Source organism: Periplaneta americana, chromosome 2, assembly GCF_040183065.1.
Source record: "Periplaneta americana isolate PAMFEO1 chromosome 2, P.americana_PAMFEO1_priV1, whole genome shotgun sequence".
NCBI lineage: Eukaryota > Metazoa > Arthropoda > Insecta > Blattodea > Blattidae > Periplaneta > Periplaneta americana.
The window spans coordinates 200,445,527-200,469,911 of NC_091118.1; the positions used below are offsets into that span (position 1 = coordinate 200,445,527).

A 24,385-nucleotide genomic window follows, 5' to 3' on the forward strand; every position below is an offset into this window, starting at 1 on the left:
AGAAATGAAGCCTACACGTGTTTCGGGCACTGTGACGATTGAAGATCAAAGATCGAATCTTTACATGGCAAACCCTCCCACAGAAATCCACACTTCCACAGTGTTTTGAGGGGTGTTTGTGGTGAACTTACAGTGGACTGTAACACAATTTCTCATTGGGCTACTCGTTTTCGTGATGGTCCTGTCAGAAAGTTTGCAATGTCCAGGCGTTTCTGCTGCTGTTCAGTAGTCAAGCAGTGAGAGACTCACTGTGCAGAAATTTTTCTCTTCTTCAAATTCTTTGTCAAAATACGGAATACTGAATTTGGTGAAATCCCCGTAGCTTTTGAAAGTTCTTCACACGTTACTCTTCTTGAAAAGCATCACACTTTATTCAGATGTTGATGTTTTCGGCCTTCCTGGTCCTGCATCATCGTCTAAACTGACACGAAAACGAATAGCCCAGCGAGAAACTGTACTATGGTCCGCTGTAAGCTCACCACAAACTTCACTCTGCTGTGAATTTCTGTGAGGTTTTCTCACATAAAGATTCTATCTTTGATCTTCAATCATCACAGAACCCGAGACACGTGTAGGCTCCATTTCTAGCTCTCGTTATCTAAACACAGAGCATGTTATGAACGAAACGAACACACGTGTTTCTTTCTTAATCCTTCGATTGCAACTATAGTTGGACCATCGGATCTGTGCCCCCGTAAGATATGCGAACTGAACCCTAATTCCTTCTCAGCCTCGGTAATTCATTTCTCTCCCTGCATTCCTACCTCTCTCCCTTTCTTCCCCCACTACTCACAATTTTGGCCTTCTTGCGGGACAGTTTACAATATTTGCATTTGCAGTCCAGTGTTGTCAACTCAACATGAATACTGTAGCATAGAGTGGCGAAAGAAATATTATTAAGCAAGTACGTAATAGCATTTTGCGATGAAGAGAAACAAACAGGTCAATATCTGTTTCCTATAAATCAGGCAACGAAAAGAGCAGCTGATATCACAGGTGAGGCTTATTTTATTTAAATTGATTATATATTAAAATTACTTACTTAACTAATAATAATAATAATAATAATAATAATAATAATAATAATAATAATACAACATTTTATGTAATTTATATAGACAGGTCAGAATTCCTAATAAAGAAAATCTGTGCAGGAGATGAAAAGCTAGAATCACCATAGAAGAACAGACCAAGGGAACTTTTAATTATTGTAGATGATATGAACCGATGTATTTTAAGAAGAAAGATACAAGAATTTTATACCGTTCAATATTGAAGAAATTACTGAAGCTTGCGAGAGAAGCAATAATTTCCAAGGTTGGAGAGAAAAACTACGGAAAGTGATTCGAGACATGGGATTTAGGTTTAAAAAATGTAGAAATACAAGATGTATTTTGATTGAAAGAAATAATATTGTAGCATGGAGGACCAGTTATTTATGACACTGTTTGACGGAAGTTTGGCAACATCCCTATTCAGCAAGGTTCGTGGCCTGCTGTTTAATGTGGTGGGAGGAAAGCGGGTGGAATGGAGTGAGACAGGCGTTAACTTTTCCAAGAACGACGACAGCACTGAAGGGGCACAGATCCAATGGTCCGACAATAATGTAATTTTCATTGGTGTTGCGTCATCCACTTCACAGTTCTGCCAATCTGTTCATTATTTATGAAATGGTCCTCTTAGATAGTCTCTGACGAACTAAGTGGCCTACACTTCTCAGCACTAGTGACACCTATAAGCCCGCTTGTAGAGTTGGGGTGGATAATGACAAGTTAAGGGCCATGCCATTGGACAAAAAAATCTCCTTAAGCTATACCTCGTAAATTGGTGAATCTGTAAGAATGTGAATATGGATCATTTGACGAACTTTTACTTATTCTAATGTTGAAGTTGCTATTCTTAATTTCTAATCACCTTGACGAGATCGTCCTGTGTAGGAAACTCAAGACCACATTCCCGCCAATGGCAGTTGGTTTCAATGAAGTCCCCAGGTTCATCTTTAAGAGGATCGCCAGAATCAGCACCGCCTGGTGAACACTTGCTGCTACTGCAGTCTGAGCCTAATGGTCCGGACACAGCACCAGCACCTGCAACATTTCAATGTCAAATTATATTGTGATCTTCAAATTTAATGTAGCAATGAAAAAGGATGCGTCCCTCTACTTATTCTACGTTGACTTAAACATAACATACCCATATCCAAAGTTCTGTAGTGTACAAATTGCGAAAATGTTTTGTAAATAAGTAAACATTTAGAGCATATAGTTTTGAACAGACATAACAATGTTATATTTTATTTATTTAAATATTATGTTAGGAACAGTCATACAGCTGCAACCCTTTAAGTAAAATAACATAAGATGACTTGCATGGGAATAATTAACAACATTATGAAACCTTCCCTAGTACAAAGGCATATTAGTATTCGCCTATACAAGACCTTGGCAAGACCTGTACTTTGTTACGGCAGTGAGGCATGGACATTGAGGAAGAAAGACGAAAGCAGAATAACGGCCAATGAAATGAAATTTATGAGATATACAGTGGGATATACGAAATGGAATCACAAACGCAATGAAGATGTAATGGAAGAATTACAACTAGAACCTGTAATTAATCACGTAAAACATTATCGGAACAATTGGATAAATCATCTGCATCACATGGATAGAGATAGAATCCCAAAAGTCATGCTCCACTATCGTCCAAATGGGAAGAGATCTCTTGGTCGTCCAAAAAAGCACTGGATTGAAAATTCAACTGTGAGATCGTAACAGGCCATATGGCCTAATACTTGAAGGGAAGAAGAAGAAGATATAAGATGAACATTACCAAAAAAGCCGTGGATTGCTCTCCAAGGAGCCATTATTCTCCATGACAATACGAGGCCCCATACTGCTGCTCACACAAAGGCTTTATTGGACAAGTACACATGGGAAGCTTTCGACCATCCCCCCTACAGTCCATACTTGGCGCTGAGCGACTACCACCTCTTTCCCATGATGAAGAACTGTTAGCCACTCAACGCTTCAATGCCAACTAGGAGCTCATGGACAGACTGAAAAACCTGGCTGAGTACACAGGCGGCATCCTTTTATGAAGAAGGAATACACAAGCTATTCTCACGCTATGACAAGTGCTTGAATTTATATGGCGACTATGTTGAAATATAGTGTACTATCCAGGAACGTTTTCCAGGCAATAAATAGTTTGTAACTTTGTTTGCGTTTTTTTTTTGTATCCAATCGGAAGTTGATTTCTGAATAGCCCTCATATTTACCCATAAAATTTCTATATCTGTCGTTGAAGATATTTCTTAGAATGAACCAGTTACTTCTATATATAGATGTAAGAGCCAGGACACCATGTTGTCATGGGGATGATTAGGTCCTACACAAATTGAGATTTTTCTTCAAATAGTTATTATCATAGGACAAATTGCTATTCTGCTTTAAATTGAATAATTCTAATTGAAAATGTGATTTTCCCTTGTAAAAAGTGTACTTTTTTTTTTAAATCAAAGGTCGTATGTCTGCCTTTAACATAAGGTTACCAGATGTCCCCATTTCCCGAGGACAGTCTCCGAATTTTGCTTTCTGTCCCTGGACAAAATTCGTTCCTGTACTATCCCTGGAATTAATTTTTTTTTTTTTTCCCCATGTATTCCCCGATTTTCAGTATTAATTATTAATATGGTACAATGATTCTTTCATATTGTTGTGATAAATTTTGCTAATATAACTTTAACCACTTTTTCACGATGCCATAATCAAAACTAAAGTTGAGGACAGAACTGCAGTCAAGTCTTCCATTGTTATCGAAGTTAATAGAAAAATTGAACTCCAGGAAAGAAAACAAATTTATTCCATCAATTAAGCAACTTTTGGGCATATTTAGAAGAAGTGGCTCTTATTTTACATCAGAATTCTCAATGTCTCTCATGAATTTCATGGAAATGCTGTTGAATATACCAGTGCCTGTTTTATTCATTCACAAGATCTCTATAATGTGTACTTATATTACTGAGGCTACCTCTAGAAAGAGAAAACTGTGAAGAGAGTCCATTATTTTTCTTCAGATGTAGGTGAATTTGATCTGGATTAAGTTAACTTATTTGATGAAATTCCTTGCTTGAAGAAATATATGACTTCAGAGAAAACGGCAAAGTGAAATGAAGAAAATGGTATGCTTTGTTAAGGGGTTAGGTACAGCTTGGAGTAAAATTTTGGAAATAGTCAACATTTTTTTTTCCTCCATTACTCTATCTTGTACAATAATGAAAATTAGTATGTGTAAAACACTGCCCTTCTGCTATATGATAAACATATTTTGACGATTGAAAAAAAATTATATACATTTTTTTTTTCAAAATTCAAAGTTCACTGTGCAGTGATGAAGAGTTTCCCTCATAACTCAAAAAGTATCCAACATTCTGTGACGAAATTTTTTCTGTGTATTTATGCGTGTCATATCTAAAATATGCGGCAAAATCACTCCTCTATCTATGACAGTTTGTCTGATAAAAAATAAATTAATTTTAAAAAATGGTCAAATATCTAACACAAAATAAAAAAAAATGTTTATTAAGGAATGTATTTGAAAGAGCATGATATTGTAAACATGAGTTCCAGCAATAAAATAAAAGAGAGAGAACATGAAAAAGTTAACAAGTTTATGAGTTATGTGGGAAACGCTTCATCACTGTACAGTGAAATTTGAATTTTGAAAATCGTAAAAATATTTTTTTTCATATAGCAGAAGGATAGTGTTTTACATATACCAATTTTCATTATTGTACAAGATACAGTAATTGAGGGAAAAATGTTGAATATTTCCAAAAAAATTTACTGCTGTGAGCTGTACCTAACCCCTTGACTTGACCAACTTCAACATGAGCTGTCAGGAATTTGCTGAAAAATTGGGATTTAGAAAAGATCTGTTTAAAAAAATTCACTCTGCTGAGGAGAGAGGGGGAAAGTAACAGTTCAGTCAGTAAATAGAATGTGTACCAGCATTTTAATTCTTTAAATTGTGTGAAAACAATGTAAGTGGACGACAGTGTAAAGGAAATATTAAAAGTATTTTTATACGTTGATATGTGTACCTGGAAATTCTGAAAAAAATCTGCTAACCTTACCTCAAGACAGAAATAAAATGCAATAAATCCCAATTCCTTTAATGTTTAATTAAGTACATCAAACCAAATTCAGTTACGAATGGAGTGCCTGTCAGGCTACATCAAAGCAAATGACGTCTGGAAGCGACTGCAGATGTACAGTGTTGTTCACATCAAAAGAGGAACCTCTGGCCATGCGCCCTGCCTTTCAAAGAAAGGCTTCAAAAGCAGGAACGTCACCAGCACTGGAGGATCCGCAAAAAATGCATTTGCTTTGTGTTTGCGAATCTGTAACTGTCACCAGTTCATTTGCACCAAACAGCCTACGTTCTGTTCATTTCATGCTGGAACCCATGTGTTTCATGATCAAGAGATAGCAGCACATTTAGCAGGACAGCTTGAATTGCTGTTGGTTGAGTCGAGATGACAAGAGATGAGAGATAAAAGGGAAGCACAATAACCAGAGAGTTAGTATTTCGGGATCCTGCCTGTGACGGTCATGCCTTCCTTTTTATAGCCATGTTGTCTCTTTATAAGTCTGCTATAAGTATTATACTAGAACAGTATGGTATTAGGATATATAAGGGGGAAGCGATGGTAGTGATTTTACCTGTATGTGCAGGTAATATTTCTCAAAGACAAGTGTGTGTTGAAATCTTAAAATAGTCTGGTTCTTCAAAAATTACATTGAAAATTAACAATGGAAATGCGCCATTATGTTGTTGTTGTTTTCTAATGCCAGGCGTTTGACAATAAAGTCATTTGACCTCTTGCATGCCAATATTTTTCAAAGATATTATCATGGCCAGCCACTGAAGCACAGATTTTGAGATGTTCCGACTCCATTTCTTGGTTTGAGTTGCACAATGGGCTGTTAGGGGACTGATATATTCCAATTCTATGCAGGTGTTTGGCCAAACAGTCATGGCCTGTTGCCAATCTAAATGCAGCTACAGACGATTTTCGTGGTAAATCGGGAATTAACTATGGATTATGATGCAGAGAGTTCCACTTTTTTCCTTGAGATTGTGTTATCAAATTTTGTTTGTTGAAGTCTAAATATGTAGATTTAATAAATCTTTTCACAGAGTAATACGTAGATTTAGTAACAGGTCTGTAAGTAGCAGTGCTGCCCTTCTTTGCTAATGCATCCACATTCTCGTTTCCCAAGATTCCACAATGGGATGGTACCGGGTATCCATTGGAATACAATTTTTTTAGAGTGATATTAATTGAGAGAGCATTTTAGTTATTTCTGCTGTTTGAGATGAAGGTGTGTGTTTAGAGACAATTGATAGAATAGCTGCTTTGGAGTCTGACAATATAACTGCATTCTTAAATTTATTGTTGTCAAACGCCTGGCATTAGAAAACAACAACAACAATTACAATTACAATAAAAATCAAAGTATGAAAAGATTACCTGATTAATAAAGGCTAGACAATTTATTGTAGAAGTTAAGAACAAAGATTTTTTTTATTAAAGTACAAATTAAACCCAGAATAATAAAATTATATAGTGATGAATTCACAGAATATTGAAATTTTTGTGTTAGAATAAGAGAACTATTTACAAGAAGCCATGTCTCAATTATTGACCAAGTGACTAGTAAGTTTGCATTTGAATTCAATTTTATTTCGACAGTCTCTGATATGTACTATCTTATGTTAAAAACATTCTCTCAGTAACGATGTCACATGACAGTTTAGCGTAGTTGTGCTCATTCTGCAGTAGAAAGCATCTTCTGAATGTCCACAATTCAGTTATCCACACAGTACGACAAACTACAAAATCAATGAAGTATCAGAGTAACTTTATGTTTCAATTTGAAGCTGTATGGGGTTGAAACCTTTAAATATTACCCAAGATTTTTTTAAGAGAGGCACAAATAAGTTACCCTGCAGAAATTTGCTCCTCAAAGGCATCACTCACCTACAGACGCTGTTGTGGCATTGGCAGTGACAGGTTCCCTCTTTATTCTCGCCTTCCGTTGGTGCGAACTGATTCCACCAGGAGCACTAGTGTCCGCCTCCACGACACTGCTAGAAACAGGTGAGTCCAGCTTCTTGCAAGCATCCCCTGACAGCTACAAAAATAAAACAAGATAAGCATATTCTAATTTAATTACTTTAAAGAGTGATGTCTGTCATGAAGTTTCGCATTTCTTGGGCGTTTTTGGGTTTTAAGAACGAATGTGATCAAAAATAGACTCTTGACTAATCCACTCTGTCCTGGAACTTCACATTTCCAATGTGTCGAAACTACATACAGGTTCCATCGTCAGAAGTATGACCAGAGGGGTTGCCTATTTCAAGCTCAGTTCCCTGGAGCACCCAGACATAACTAGTCCAACAGACCAGGCAACCACTCTGGCCTTACAATACTGTGCAGATTAGTTGGAACAAGACCGAATTTTACGTTACAGAATAAATTGCATTGTTGCTCTGTACCCTTCATTTTAGAACAGCACAGAAATGTACCAGTAAAGACCATTAATTTAAAAGACCGTCCCTTACTATATTTAGTCTGAATTCTTATTTAGTGATATTAGGACATATTGGCCACCATCTTACCTGATATTACTTTTGAAGGTTTTTTTAGTTTTCTATATATATATATATATATATATATATATATATTATTTATTGGGTTATTTTTACGACGCTGTATCAACATCTAAGGTTATTTAGCGTCTGAATGAAATGAAGGTGATAATGCTGGTGAAATGAGTCCGGGGTCCACCACCGAAAGTTAACCAGCATTTTGCTCCTAGTGGGTTGAGGAAAAACCCCGGAAAAAACCTCAACCAGGTAACTTGCCCCGACCGGGATTCGAACCCGGGCCACCTGGTTTCGCGGCCAGACGTGCTGACCGTTACTCCACAGGTGTGGACCATATATATATATATATATATATATATATATATATATATATATCATCCGATAAAAGAGCAAAGATTATACGGAGATGAGCTCTAAGGAAGACAGCAAATGCAGTTGGTGTTAGGAAATCTAGTTTGTCAAAGATTGTCAAGCACCATAAAAGATGATGATCGAGAGTGGCATCGAAGTCTGCTACCGTGTCCCAGAAGTGAAGGAAAACTCATTGATTCAATATGTAAGAGGATGAAAGAAGTAATTAAAGTGAAAGGAGGTCGCATTTCTTATTAGAATGTGGATGTTCATACTAAGCTTGTATCTCTAATTTTCTGTTTGTCCCAATTAATCTGCACACTACTGTACCTATCTGCCCTAATGAGATGGAACCTGTATGTATGTAGTTCTGAAAAGATGAAGGATGGATAGAAGAGAGAAAAATTCTCTCTGGTACCGGGACTCGAACCCGAGTTTTCAACTCTATGTGCTGATGCTCTAGCCACTAAGCCACACCGGATTCCAGTTCCGATGCCGATTGAATCCTCTCAGTTTAAGTTCTACCTCTCAGTTTTCCCTTTTGGTGGCCTACCCTCATGTACTGTGTCACAGAATATTTGACAGTGGCACAATGTCCAGCTCCCTATGTACAGAGGTGCACTCATTACGAGTAACTAAGTGGCCAGGATCCGACTGAGGGGATTCAATTCAGCATCGGAACTGGAATCTGGTGTGGCTTAGTGGATAAAGCATCAGCACGTAGAGGTGAAAACCTGGGTTCGAGTCCTGGTGCTGGAGAGAATTTTTCTCTGCTCTATCCATCCTTCATCATATGGTAACGCAGAATTCCTGCACGGAAATACCATAAATATGTACTTCGGTACATCATAATAATAGTTCTGAAATGTTGGAAAAATATCAAGTTCCAAAACACGGTGGAATACCCAAAGTCCACCTCTGATAAGGGCACAAAGGTTATTTTAACATAATTTAAGATTATAACTTTTACTATCCATTATTTTGCTACTTTTACGTTCTACAAAAACATCTTCAAAATAAAAACTACATATTTCTTAAGAATGTACTCTACAATAAGTCTTTAATGAATGAAGCTGTAACAAACTACACTATGTTTCATATAGATTTGAGGAGTTACAAAACTTAATTGTGAGTAAACTATTGAACTTACTTTAATGAAAACAGTTCAAGACGAATGAGGAACTTACACACAATTTTTTTACACGTACCATGATCAATGTGTGTACCACGGCTGACACCTCATCTGTAAAATCTTACTCATACTCTAAAGTACCGTCAACCAGGTAGGCCTATACTTTACACAAGGGGGGTAACTTTACACATTTCTAGAAAAATGTTTAGAAGGCAGCACATTACAGACAATGTGTAGCAACTCCCTGGAACTGATTCTATGTAACAACAGCACATATGTGTGGTAGACTGAAGTGTGTGTCATTATTAAAACTGTTATACACCATTTTTCTAGAAATGTGTAAAGTTATCCCCCTTGTGTAAAGTATACCCGGTCTACGGTATCGCTTTTTGTCCTAGTTATGTAAATAACTATTACAGAATGGTTTCCTAATTTATTTTTATTTCTACTCTTTACTAATTATAATAATTAATAATTACATTCTACTTTTTTTACTGTATTTTGTTTATTATTTTTATTCTTTACTCATTTTAACTAATAATTATTATTTTGTTCTACATTTCGTTATTACTACATTCAATGTATTTTTTTATTATTCTTTACTAAATGGTTCTACTGTGCTCCAACAAAGGAGAAAGTCTTTGCAGAATGAAATGCAGCGGGGTAATGCTGTGAATGAATGTTGATGTCATAAGATGTCATAAGGTCAGACACGTGGGTACTCGTATCTCAACTGGCTCGCTCTCACAGCACAAACAATAACATTGATACACACATGTTTATACTACCCTAGTTACAAAATTAGATCACTGTTAATCTCTTGGTCTTTTAATCTCTCCATACAGGAAATAACATATGCAGAAGAGCGCATGGTTTTTAAACTGACGTTATAACGATAATATTATTTATCTACTTTGTTCCAATAGATGACACAATAGTAAGCACATTCCTTTAACGGTTGATCTCCTGGTTGGAGAACAGTACATCTTGTCTTTAGTAATTTTTTTTCTTATTAACTTTTGTGGCCTTAGTAAATGTTTGCATCTACTGAACTGTTTCTCGAACACGAGCAATGTTCTTTCGAGAACCAATGTATTTTAATGTGTTTATTTATATTTGAACAAATTATTATTATTATTATTATTTAAAAATCTATGAAAGATGCAAGAGAAGAGGATAAATAATATTTCCATTTTATATTTGCTCTTTCCATTTGTAGTTGAGAAGAATTTTTTTTTTTTTTTTTTTTTTTTTTTGAAAAAAACGACAACTGAGTCAATGGCGGCTCTTTAACTAGGGTTCTGGAGTAACAGGCTCTATGTACTGCGTGTTCAGTTCAAAGTGTGTCATGGCTCGCTGTATGCCGTCATGTGGCTAGCCGATGAGCCTAGAGAATTCAATCTTCCTACACTTCCACAGAGGTATATTACCTATGTGCCAGATAAGTTGCTTGGCAAGTACGGCGTTCATTCTGAAGAGTACTTACCGATACGTACGGTAACGCCGGTAGTGGCAGGAATGTGAACTGTTTGGAAACACGTACTGAGGTATTTTTTTTTTTTCTTTATGGGGAGAGGGTTAAGACGATTACTTACGTATTTCTTTACATTAACTTTGACGGACAACATGGGCACGGAGCATTTGATTTGTGTTGTGGAATGTTGCCATTACCGATGATAACAAATACCCTGCGTACGATTTGCCCGCGCAAAATACAGTTCGAAAGAGGTTATGGTAGCACACACACCGTACAAACCGCCATCTGTTGCTACGACATTCAAGTTATACCGTACACGTTCTCAAGTTCAGATTGAACGCCAGGATTAATAGGCAACTTCTCTGACATAAAAGCTGAAACTCGCTTCAAATCGCTGACTCACAACAGTGACGTCATGACACACTTTGAAATGAACACCCAGTATAAGAGTCTACAAGTGGATGAAGTGTCAGTTCGAATTAGATAGACGCGTGACTTCACCATGTATGATGTGACGTACTAAAATTCCTCTATACTTGACATTTTGATTTCTCATAACAGACTATCTACGGGCCGCCAATGTATTCAGTCCACCAAAAAATTGCATGTGATATGCAAGAATGTATAAATGAGAGCTACTACTGGGGTTAAATGCACAACTCACCTCTGTTTTAGAAATGGAATGTCCTGTGGAGGGCTGCAAGGGATGGTGAGGAAGAGAAAACAGCCCTCCCGGGGCCTGAGTCTGTGCCTGCGGGTGGGGTGGCAGAGGGGGCAGCAAACTACCCGCCGCAGTCCGTAGAAGGTGGGCTTGAAGCTGCTGGAGGTGGGGCGCCATGCTGGGGTGCATGCCCAAAGCCGGGCTGATAGCCCCTGCACACGTCACACAAATGTTACATTATTCAACTGGCTGTGAAAGGTCACCTCGGGATGTTCTGACATATCAAGTTATGTCGTAATGAATGCTCATATCTTGGCTGTCTTTCCAGTAGTCTGGTTTTGTGTTGTCATAGAATTATTATAGAAATAAAGACAGTCAAAAGAAACAATCGACAGGCGCATAGCTTTACTATGCGGCATATCTTACGTAGAACTACGTGTGGGCGGTGAGAATATATGAAGAACAAGGGAAATAAAAGAAAAACAAGGAGAGCATGGGGAAGACAAGGAGAACAAGAGGAACACAGGGAGAATAAGGGAAACATAAAGCGAACATTTGGATAACAAGTGAATAGCAGGAAGAACAAGAGAAAGACTAGGAAAAGAAGGAGAACACAACGAAATCAAGGAAACACGTGAAGCAGAAAGAGAACACAAGGGGGACTGCATGAGAACAGAGTGTGCACAAGGAGAATAAGGGGAATACAAGGAACAAATAAATAACAAGGAGAACACAAGGAGAGTAAGGGAACACATGGACAACAAAAGAAACACAAGGAGAACATGGGTAACACAAGGAGAACATGAAGAACACAAGGAGAGAAAGGAGAACAAGGGGAGAATTAGAGAACACAAGGAAGAATGCATGATAACAGGTGTACACAAGAAGAATAAGGAAGGAGAGCAAGGGAATACATGGATAACAAGGGGAATATAAAGAGAATAAGGGTAAGACAAACAGAACAAGGAAAACGCAAGGAGAACAAAGGGAAGACAAAGAGACCAAGGGAATACGAGGAAACCAAACAGAGGAATACGAGGAAAGCAAACAGAATACATGGAGAGCAAGGGGAACACGTGGGTAACAAGGGGAAGATAAGGAGAACAAGGGGAAGACAAGGTTAATAAGGGTAAGACAAAGAGAACAAGGAAAACGCAAGGAGAACAAAGGAAAGACAAAGAGACCAAGGGAATACGAGGAAACCAAACAGAGGAATACGAGGAAAGCAAACAGAATACATGGAGAGCAAGGGGAACACGTGGGTAACAAGGGGAAGATAAGGAGAACAAGGGGAAGACGAGGTTAATAAGGGTAAGACAAATAGAACAAGGAAAACGCAAGGAGAACAAAGGAAAGACAAAGAGACCAAGGGAATACGAGGAAACCAAACAGAGGAATACGAGGAAAGCAAACAGAATATATGGAGAGCAAGGGGAACATGTGGGTAACAAGGGGAAGATAAAGAGAACAAGGGGAAGACAAGTTAATAAGGGTAAGACAAAGAGAACAAGGGAAACGCAAGGAGAACAAAGGCAAGACAAAGAGACCAAGGGAATACGAGGAAACCAAACAGAGGAATACGAGGAAAGCAAACAGAATACATGGAGAGCAAGGGGAACATGTGGGTAACAAGGGGAAGATAAAGAGAACAAGGGGAAGACAAGGTTAATAAGGGTAAGACAAAGAGAACAAGGAAAACGCAAGGAGAACAAAGAGAAGACAAAGAGACCAAGGGAATACGAGGAAACCAAACAGAGGAATACGAGGAAAGCAAACAGAATACATGGAGAGCAAGGGGAACACGTGGGTAACAAGGGGAAGATAAGGAGAACAAGGGGAAGACAAGTTAATAAGGGTAAGACAAAGAGAACAAGGGAAACGCAAGGAGAACAAAGGCAAGACAAAGAGACCAAGGGAATACGAGGATAACAAGGGAAAGTGACTCAACTACGCTGAGAGCCAACTTGCCTGCTGAGAGGTGGCCGTATGAGCCACTGGCACTAGAGCTCCGAGATCCGTTCACGATGGAGACGAGGGAGTTCGGGGAGAACCGTATCATCGAATTGATGTCGAACGAGTCCGAATATGGCGATGACGACAGGGCCCTCTTCCGACTCTGTCGCAAACTGCTCGGTCGAGGACTCGTAAGTCTGGAACTTGCTGAAATTGTGAAGAAAGAGCATTAATAATAATAATAATAATAATAATAATAATAATAATACTTACTTACAAATGACTTTTAAGGAACCCGGAGGTTCATTGCCGCCCTCACATAAGCCCGCCATCGGTCCCTATCCTGAGCAAGACTAATCCAGTCCCTACCATCATATTCCACCTCCTTCAAATCCATTTTTTATATTATTATTTGCCATTTATATATTATTTATATTATTATTATTATTATTATTATTATTATTATTATTATATTTTTCATATTATCCTCCTACGTCTCCCATGTACGTCTCGGTCTCCCCAAAGGTCCTTCTCCCTCCGGCCTCCCAATTAACACTCTATATGCATAATAATAATAATAATAATAATAATAATAATAATAATAACAATAATAATAATAATAATAATAATAATAATAATAATAATAATAATAATAATTTCCTAAACATCTGCGAAGCTAACATCAACGTCACTATACTCCATTTATCAAAAACAGAGTACAAATTCACCTGTTCGTATCAGTAAACAATTGATAGCACTGAGAAAGAAGGAGCTATATGAAACATATTCAAAATATACAGAAGATCCGTGCTATGACAGTTATTTGTAATAATCTATGGTCGTCAATGAAAACACTGGATTCATAATTTTATAGAGGATAGTGTAATAAAAAAAAATAGCAAACATATTTCTAAGGGAGGAAATAGGTGAAATTTTTGTATTTCTTCGAGAAACCCCCCTTTTTCTTTTTCTGCAAAAAAGAAATAAGTGACCTTTCATTTATATCTTGGCCAAATTTTCTGAACAGAATCGTCCTCAAAATTCACGCTTTAGTTACATTTCATAATTACAAACAGGTTTTGGCGACGATAGTTCGACATTTAAAGTCATTATTCCACACTTTTATTTTTACTACATTTATTCACATTCAAATACTGTAAGCTCCAACAAATTTCATGCTAAGTAGTTCAAATTTTTACCGTATGTTATGAAAAGTGTTGATAATAAAACTACAGAGCTTCTTTTAAAGTTAATATTTTCAAAATTAAAAGATAAAATATACTATCCAGACACTTAAAAAAAATTAAATTTTGTAAACTGGCTCGATTATTTTTTTTTTCAGATACTCATACATTCAAAATTCAAATTATGGCTCTGCTGTTATATTATTATAAAGATGTCAAAGATGATGTGCATGTTTTTTGTAGAGTTAATGTATTTAAAAAAAAATAAAACTAGAAAAACCATTAAACTCAGATTAATGAAATTAATAACAAGAGGTTGCTATATACAAAAAATTAGGTCTCTGGGTTAAAATGTGCAAACTATTTGCTGTATTTTACAAATTTCATTCATTAAAGAAGATATCCCTAGCGACAACTACGGAGGCTGTTCATAAGCATAGGGACTACTCAGGGAAACTTGTATTCTGATACTACCGCCTTAGAAACCGAAAATAAATTAAACAGAACCGCCACCTACAATTCGCTACTATGTTTCAAGAAACAACAATACAGGAGGTTCTAAAAATGTATAGACACTTCCATAGAAGTTAATGGACTCTATCAAAGATGAACTTAATTACGACAGTAATTTCTAGTGTGATATATTATTAAATGGTGGTGTTAGTCATATAAATTCTAGAGTCAACAATGTGACTGGCTGGGCATCAAACAAGAATACGGAACGGCCAATGGATAGGACGAAGATGAAGAGTTCCTCTATTCTCACCAGATTTAACTCCTCTCAACTTTTTCTTATGGGAGGAATTTAGAACTTTACATTCTTTGTCTTTACTGTAAAAACCTCAACCAGGTAACTTTCCCCGACCGGGAATCGAACCCGGGCCACCTGGTTTCGCGGCCAGACGCGCTAACCGTTGTGTGAACTCTATCTCACTATCCCCTGGCTTAATTGCCTCATGAGTGATTACTTATTGGCATCACTTATGAGGTTCCAACCTATCTTCGGACTGTTGACTACACAACTACTTAAGGAGAGAAAACAAAATTAAAATAAAATACTTCAGCTTTCTAATACAAAGTTCCTTTGGTCAATTTGCAGTTGCTTGTTAGGCACCTCAATGGGTCCAATTGATAATTTTGTAAACGGTTGCCATTTGTTTTAATTTCTGCAGGTGAGAATAATGTTCTTGGAGTTTAAAATTAATGTGTACAGCTATATGCGACATGTTTACAAGGATATCGATATATTTGATGGAGTGGAATCGATTACTGCGATGCTTGTCGCGATAAGAGCTTTACTGCTACAATGTGTGATTTTGATTCGAGACACCGCCGATAGAGGCGCAGGTGGCAACAGAGCTGTTCCTATTTAGCAAGTCCATTTGTAACGTTCTTCACATCTCGGAGAATTATACACACGGCTTAATTACTCTTCCTCTCGGGCGTTGTCTATTTCTTGGACTAATAGCTTTTGTAATATAGTTTTATTTGGGTATTTATCATTGCGCATGCGTGGTGGTCCGTAATGTACTTTTTTAACAACTCAGCGATGTTTACTTTTTTATAATGGCGTATTCAAAATTTCATCCATTTTTCTTTTCCCCTCGACTTAATTTCTTCTTCCTTTCTTCATTTTTTATCTTCCTATCTATGTTCATTTCTTTACATCCTACTTTCTATCTATCTTCTTATCTTCTTTCCTTACCCCTTTTCGATCTTCTTTCTCTCCTATAATCCCTTCATTTTTCATTCTTTCTTTTCTATCATCCCTCCATTTTTTCTTCTTTCTTTTCTGTAATCCCTCGTTTTCCTTTTTATTATCATCCTTCTTTTTATATATCATCCTTTCATCTTTCCTTTTATCATCTTTTTTCATTAACTTGTTCCATTTCCTTTCTTATTCATTTTCCTTTTCTTTTATCTCTTCTTTCTTTTCTTCCTTCCTTGTGGCTTTTAAGGAACCCGGAGGTTCATTGCCGCCCTCACATAAGCCCGCCATCGGTCCCTATCCTGAGCAAGATTAATCCAGTCTCTATCATCATATCCCACCTCCCTCAATCCATTTTAATATTATTCTCCCATATACGTCGCAGCTTTTCCAAAGGTCTTTTTCCCTCCGGCCTCCCAACTAACACTCTATACGTATTTCTGGATTCGCCCATACGTATTCTTTTCTCCTACTTTCTTTTATATTATCTCTCTTTTCTTCCGTCTCTCGTTTATATCATCAGTTCTCCCTTCTTTCGTTTCCTTTATTTTCCTTTCCTTCCTTATTTCTTTTATATTACGAGGTCTATTTTTATATTCTTCCGTCTTTTTTTTATTTCATTCCTTTATTTTCTGTTATCTTCATTTTGTTCGTTCTGTCACCTTTCTCTTATAGCGTATCTCCTTTTCCCTTCTTTTCATCATCGCTCTTTTTCACTTCTTTCTATTTTTTGTCTATCTTATTTTTTATCATCTCTCCTTTTCTTTTTTATTGTCTTTCTTTTGTCCCTTCTTTATCCATTTACCTTTACTTACTTCCTTCTTTCTTTTCTTCCTTCTTTCTTCTATATCATCTTCCTTTTCTTCTTTCTTTCTTCTGTATTACTTTTTATTTATTTATATTATCTTACTTTTGTTCTTTCTTTCATCTATATTATCTTTCTTTAATATTACTTATTTTTTCTTTTTTCTCTTTTTTATACCATCTTCCTTTTTTCTTCCTTTTATATTATATTTATATTGTTCCGTCTTCATTTTGTTCCTTGTTTTAGCCTCTATATTTTCTATTATATTTCTTTTCTGTCATCTCTCATTTTTGGTTGTTTCTATCATCTCACTCTTTTCACTTCTTTCTTTCCATTCTATCTTCTTTCTCTTATATCATGTTTTCGTTTCTCCTTGTTTCCGTCATCCTTCTAGTTTCACTCCTTTCTACCTTGTTTCTTTTTTCTATAATTCCATCATCTTCCCTTCCTTCCTTCTTTCCTGTTATTTTGGTTTAATAATATTACTTTCAGAGGAACTCCCTTGTCATGGCGTTCCTTGCCGAAGACACACAGAAACATCTCCCAGATTTGTTTGAGCTCAGTAGATGAGATAGCTGCTAAGAAAGACACAAGTAACAGAAGTGGAAACACTACATTATCAAATGCGTCGTGTTTCTTAGTTTTAAGTATATCGTCGTTGTTCCTGCAATAACTTCTATGTGATATATTTATCGATTTTCAGATTTTTGCTCTATTAAATGTGTGGCCGGGAGGAAAAAGGTCTTAGGTCAATTTTTTGTGAAAATGAGATTTTTATATATTCTGAAAGTGGAAACAATTCTCTACAATCTGGTAAAACGGCTAAAGTCAAATAAGACTCCTGACTGGATTTATAGAGCGTTACCAAATGTCCTAAGTACTTTTTGAATCGAGCACACACAGAATAAAGAACTTAAGAACATGTAATACTTTATTGCTTACAAACCATCACATGTTTACTTTCCATGCTTCCCTATTAAAAAGGTCTAACTTGTATTTTAGACATTTTATCACATACTGATGCTCTTTCCTTTTAAAACTTTAAGTACCAGGTTAAACAGTCCTACAATTTTTAAGGCCCATTTTGCATTCCTAATAATTTACATTTCTAATTTATTTTGACATGAAAAAGGTCTTATGTTTAAATAGTCCCTTTTACTCAGTTTGGGTTCTAGTCTTAAAAGGGTTTATTTTTGGAAATAATAAAAAAAATGTTAAATGAGCAACTTTACCTATTTTAGAAGAAATATAAAGAAATAATATTCAGGAAAAACTTCTTAATTAAAAAAACTCTATAATTGACGTCAATTTCAATCTTTTCACTGCTCTCCTGAAAAGTATAAATTTTTTACTTAAGACCTTTTTCCTCCCGGCTACAGAAATAACTTAAATAGTGATACAGCTAATAAAAAAATCTCCTATATGTAATTATATTTCTTTCTTTCGAAAATGTAAGAATTCACAGTCTCCTATGTACCACTGCCACAGAATAATAAATTTGTTTTTTCTTCCTACTGAAAATTTTTTTATTTTGCACATAGGATAAAATACATTAAAATACATTAAAAGTGATATGTTTCAGTTGTATGAACACTAATAACAGGAGTTATTGCAGGAACAACGACGATATGTTATTTAAAACCCACTCACCGTCTATGGAGAAAGGGAACTCCGAGCTACCGATAGTGGAAGGAGGGGGCTGGAGCTCTGTCAGGGCGCGCGAGCCCAGGTAGTCCGGTGGGAGACCCAAACCTGCGCACACAGACATCATGGCGTGTAACACATCAGCTGAAAAGGTGCCATCAACACAGCACCTATTATGTAACAAACTCACATAATTATCATGTTCCTTACGTATGTTTCTATTTCCTTCAACAGCAAACACATTATCAATATACAGGGAGGGTAGAAAGTAGTTTTACATTTTCATCATTCATATAACATACGGTAATCCATTCTGTAAGCCTACTATTTATTGCATAATAGGTCACTGTGGAGTGCAAACGTTAACAACCACACAAAATTTAGTAGTAACAACTCATATGACGGGGGAGACAGGAGGAATTAATGTTTCAAAGGTACACGATCAACGCGTTGTTGCGAGGGCTCTTCGGACTCATCTCAACCTTTACGTGAACTCTGACACTAAAGACTATTTGTCTCACTTCGTTCACAATGTCCCATTTAAGGGATAGAGACATTAAACTGAGAATGGAGAGAGACGGACCGCGTGAAAAACCACGAGGCACAAAGTTCATCTTACACTTCTGATTTCATGGTACATATTAAGAGTGACGTCAGAGTAAACCTTTCGTGTCAAACTGTTACAATTTTTCTCATTTGTATCTCAGACATAGGCGTTTCACGTCAAAAAGCGTAACCGGTAATTGAAATTATTGGTGCATTGGATGTTAATGGATCTCTCGCCTGCTCTTTCTTATCGCAGTGTTTTATTCGCATTCCTTCCGTCGGTATTCCGTGCTTGCGTGATCTATAACCCCATGGAAGAAACGTAAATAACGATAGGGTATAATTAAAGAAAAGAAGATTAAAGGAGAGCCACACTTCAGCCACAACAGAGTATTTTTTTTTCTTAAAACAACCGTTGTACGCAGTTGCCTATATTTACACATGAAGAGTTCGCAGGAAAAACGATGAATGTCACAGTTTTGTTAAGGTTGATGTCATTATCTAATTCATGGATCACTACGAAATTTAATGTTGTTCGTATGAAAAATGGTAAAAAGGAGCATTATCACCATGAATACAGTAATCCTTTCCTTTATTTTGTATAGAAACAGCACTACATCTTGCAGTTATAGACTCAATTAGATCATTATCTAATCCTTAACAGAAATGTGACATTCATCATTTCTCCCGTGAACTCTTCACATGTATTTCTATTTGGTAATTTAAGTTATAAATGTACTTCAGTTTTCCCAAGTTTCTACAGCACCTTGAGAAATGACATGATGAATTTCATACTTGAAGTGTCAACAACACATATGTCAGATAGTATTTTGTTTCTCCTGAAAATTTATGTTTTCGGACTGTGATTGTTTTTCCAAAAAGAAACAAGTTATACGGTATTTGGCAGTGAAATGTTATTCAATTTGGTAAAATTGCATTTTGTTTTCTGAAAAATGAACAGAATTCTTTCTCCTTTCGTATTTGTACTTTTTGCCATTGTTCTTGGTCCATTTTTACCCTTTCGTTGGTGCCTTTTGTTCTTCACTTAGCCACCGGCGTGGCTCAGTCGGTTAAGGCGCTTGCCTGCCGGTCTGAAGTTGCGTTCGGGTGCGGGTTCGATCACCGCTTGGGCTGATTACCTGGTTGGGTTTTTTTCCGAGGTTTTCTCCAACCGTAAGGTGAATGCCAGGTTATCTATGGCGAATCCTCGGCCTCATCTCGCCAAATACCATCTCGCTATCACCAATCTCATCGACGCTAAATAACCTAGTATAGATTGACAAATCGAACTGAAACCCTGACTGAGTTACTACGTGAGGCTGGCTGTCTAGGGGAGGAGCAAGTGAGAAAGCACGGGGGGAAGGAGAGAACACTATGCACTATGTACTTGCAGGTCCACTCACAGTTTGTCAAACCTGCTAACAAAAGCATTAAAAGGTTGACTAGTTGCCTGCATAATGCAACCTTCCTAGCCGACAGTCGAGGCAAAAATGAAGAATCCGTTATTGTGGTAATACTGGAGAGTGGTTCTTCTATTGGTCGCGATGCCCACACACACCCTCTCAGATATTTACGTGGTGATTGGTGACGAGGAGCGAGGGAGAGAGAAGAAAGAAAGAGAGAGATTCCAGAAGTTTCACTTGAAGTTGCCAAACTATAGTTGATACAGCGTCGTTAAATAACCAACTAAAAATAAAAAAAAACTCTTCTTCACTTCATTATTCTCTCATTTCTTATGCTTTTCTTCTTTTATTCTCTTGCTCCCGCTTCTTTCTTCTTCTTCTTCTTCTTCTTCTTCTTCTTCTTCTTCTTCTTCTCCTTCTCCTTCTTCTCTTTCTCCTCTCCGTTACGTGGGAGGCGGACATAATGAAATCGTAAGCCTGGTAAACGGCAGCCCATGCTGTGGTGAGTTAACAGTGAACAAGCCGTACCCGCACAGCTCTGATTACAATGCAATCTGCACAACGTGGCCATTTGCTTTGAAATGGTGATCTGTGTTTAATCGACGCTGATGATAGCCCTGTCATTAGTTTTGATTACGCCGCAGCATCCTCCTCGCAGACTCCCATGCTCTATGAACCTCCCCCGGGCCCACCTGCCCCGAACAACGACGACAACACAGAATAAAGAAACAGTCATGGAGGTTGTGCTGGAAGGGAAATCAAACTCTCTGAACTTGGGCCCCAGTCTAGAGTCGTGCACAACCGGTTACGAAAACTAGAAATTATATATACTGGGTGTTCAGTTCAAAGTGTGTCATGGCTCGGTGTATGCCGTCACGTGGCTAGTCGATGAGCCTAGAGAATTCAATATTCCTACACTTCCGTAGAGGCGTATTACCCATGTGCCAGAGAAGTTGCCTAGCAAGTACGGCGTTCATTCTGAAGAGTACATACCGATACGTACGGTGACGCCGGTAGTGGCAGGAATGTGAACTGATTCGAAACATGTACTGAGGTGAGTTTTTCTTACTGTCGAGATATGGGGAGAGGGTTAAGACGATTACTTACGTACAGTATTTGTTGACATTAACTTCAATGGTCAACATGGACACGGAGCATTTGATTTGTGTTGTGGAATGTTGCCGTACGCAACCAATGATAACAAATACCCTGCGTACGACTTGCCCGCTCAAAACGCAGTTCGAAAGAGGTTATGGTAGCACACAGACCGTACAGACCGCCATCTGTTGCTACGACGTTCAAGTTATACCGTACACGTTCTCAAGTTCAGATTGAACGCCTTGGTTAATAGGCAACTTCTCTGACATAAAAGCTGAAACTCGCTTCAAATCGCTGACTCATCAACAGTGACGTCATGACACATTTTGAAATGAACACCCAGTATATAAATTATATATACGACTGGCGCTGTAGTCAGTATGCAAAGCTCTTCCGTCTCGCGGAGTGTCTAACGAATATTCGAATAATTGTTTCTCACTCTTTGTGGGTGAACGGCAAAGACAGACCACATTCAGCCATGCAGGAATTCCAAGAGCCCTTGCAAGGACGCGATTATCATTATTTAATTGATAATTCTTCTTCTCTGACTACAATCAATCAATCAATCAATCAATCAATCAATCAATCAATCAATCAATCAATCAATCAATCAATCAATCAATCAATCAGTCAGTCAGTCAATCAATCAATCAATCAATCAATCAATCAATCAATCAATCAACTCATTGATTCATTCATCCATGGATTCATTGACAACTGGGGTCCCGCATCATCAATTTGCTGAACGTAACCTTATTTCTGCCTTAAGGGCTCCGAGTTAAATTTGTTATCCGTTTCTCGCTTCCGGAATTCCTTGTTTTGAAGGTAGATGTACCTCATATTTCTATTACAGCCCGTGAAGGCCCAGCAGGAAGCTGAGACTCCCATCTTTAGAGATAGGCGGCATTAAATAGCTAAATAAATAAAACTACATTAATAAATAGTCCTAATATAATTATTTTCACAGCAGACTGCCATGTAACCATAATAATAATAATAATAATAATAATAATAATAATAATAATAATAATAATAATAATAACACTTACTTATGGCTTTTACGGAACCCGCGGTTTCATTGTCGCCCTCACATAAGCCCGCCATCGGTCCCTATCCTGTGCAAGATTAATCCAGTCTCTATTATCATATCCCATCTCCCTCAAATCCATTTTAATATTATCCTCCTATCTACGTCTAGGCCTCACCAAAGGTCTTTTTCCCTGCGGCCTCCCAACTAACACTCTATATGCATTTCTGGATTCGCCCATACGTGCTACATGCCCTGCCTATCTCAGACGTCTGGATTTAATGTTTCTAATTGTTACATTTACATAATATCCAGTCAAACTTCTACACATCTTTTAATATTGGTAGGCTTATATTTTTCTTGATAATATTTTTAACTTGCAGTACATCGATAAATAATCACGATTCCAGCTTAGGATATGACCCAAAACCTCATTAATAATTTATTTCCCTTTTTTTTTAGTATCGATACTTTATTATGTCAGATGAAGAATACAATGCGTGCAGTTCTGCAGTGTGTAAGTTTCTCCATTCTCCTGTAACTTCATCCCTCTTAGCCCCAAATATAATAATAATAATAATAATAATAATAATAATAATAATAATAATACTCCGTGCTGTTACAGACCGTGAAGGATCCAGACCGACCAGCCGGCTGCTGGCCTCACGCCCACATGACGAAGCAGAGATGGACGATCATCCAACCAGAATGAAGGTATCGTGTGGTTAGCACGATGATCCCCCCAGCCGTTATAGCTGGCTTTCGCAACCGGATTTCTCTACCTATCGTAGTTCCCCAAGTGCATCACGATGCTGGATGGGCACCGGTCCCATACACTGGCCGAAATTTCATGAGAAAATTTCTTTCCCCATGAGAACTCGAACCAGCGCGCATTCCGTAACGCAAGTCCTAGGCAGGATGTCTTAGACCACGACGCCATGGCCCGGGACTTTCATAAAATCTAAAATTATATAATTTCTAATTACCTCACTCCCGAAAAAGCCAAAGCTTGTGCTCGAAGTGTTCTTGGAAAGGTAAAAGTAATATATAAACAAATTACGCATATTAAAATAATATCAAATATGAAGAACATATATTACAAAAATGAAATAAGACTAAGTATAACATAAAAATGTAGACAATATTCTTAAGAGTTCATTTTTATGCTAGAAAAAGTTTGCAAAAATAATTTGCACTCTTCCTTTTAAAACCAAAATCATCCATTAACGTTAGGAGCCTACGTGATTTAGTGCCTGGGTTCAGAAATGACTTCCCTGCACCAAATACTGAAAACTCATAGACAAAGAATCCCTTTGAATATGGTAATCTACAATTAACAACTCCATCTGCAAGAGAGCAAGTTGCACTTGTGTCAAATAATGTACAGGATGTCTGACTGAAGCCGTTCATTTTTGTTTAGGCAACCCAAACATCAGTTCAGATATGTGGGAGGTATTTAATGATTTCGCAGGCGGAATCAGGGGGTGTGTATTAGCGTTCATGTGAATGTCTTCGTATGATAATGTTTTGTTAAACATGTGCAGTCAATCTGTTAATGTCGGCCTGGGTGGCGTAGTCGGTAGAGTGCTGGCCTTCTGTGCCCGAGGTTGCGGGTTCGATCCCGGCCCAGGTCGATGACACATAAGTGTGTTTAAATGCGACGGACTCATGTCAGTAGATTTACTGGTATATAAAAGAACTTCTACGGGACAAAATTCC

At 37.4% G+C, this 24,385-nt stretch overlaps 1 protein-coding gene across 1 annotated transcript in view; it reads right to left on the bottom strand.

The window, feature by feature from the left end:
- Window positions 1-24,385, bottom strand: part of ci (cubitus interruptus) — a 631,597-nt gene that overhangs the window by 35,554 nt on the left and 571,658 nt on the right. Inside the window, exons 4-8 of the mRNA XM_069819377.1 lie at window positions 18,599-18,700; window positions 13,267-13,458; window positions 11,302-11,510; window positions 7,049-7,202; window positions 1,915-2,087 (exon numbers count right to left, since the gene is read on the bottom strand). Coding sequence (XP_069675478.1) covers window positions 1,915-2,087; window positions 7,049-7,202; window positions 11,302-11,510; window positions 13,267-13,458; window positions 18,599-18,700 — 830 coding nt within the window. The remainder of the gene's footprint in view (window positions 1-1,914; window positions 2,088-7,048; window positions 7,203-11,301; window positions 11,511-13,266; window positions 13,459-18,598; window positions 18,701-24,385) is intronic.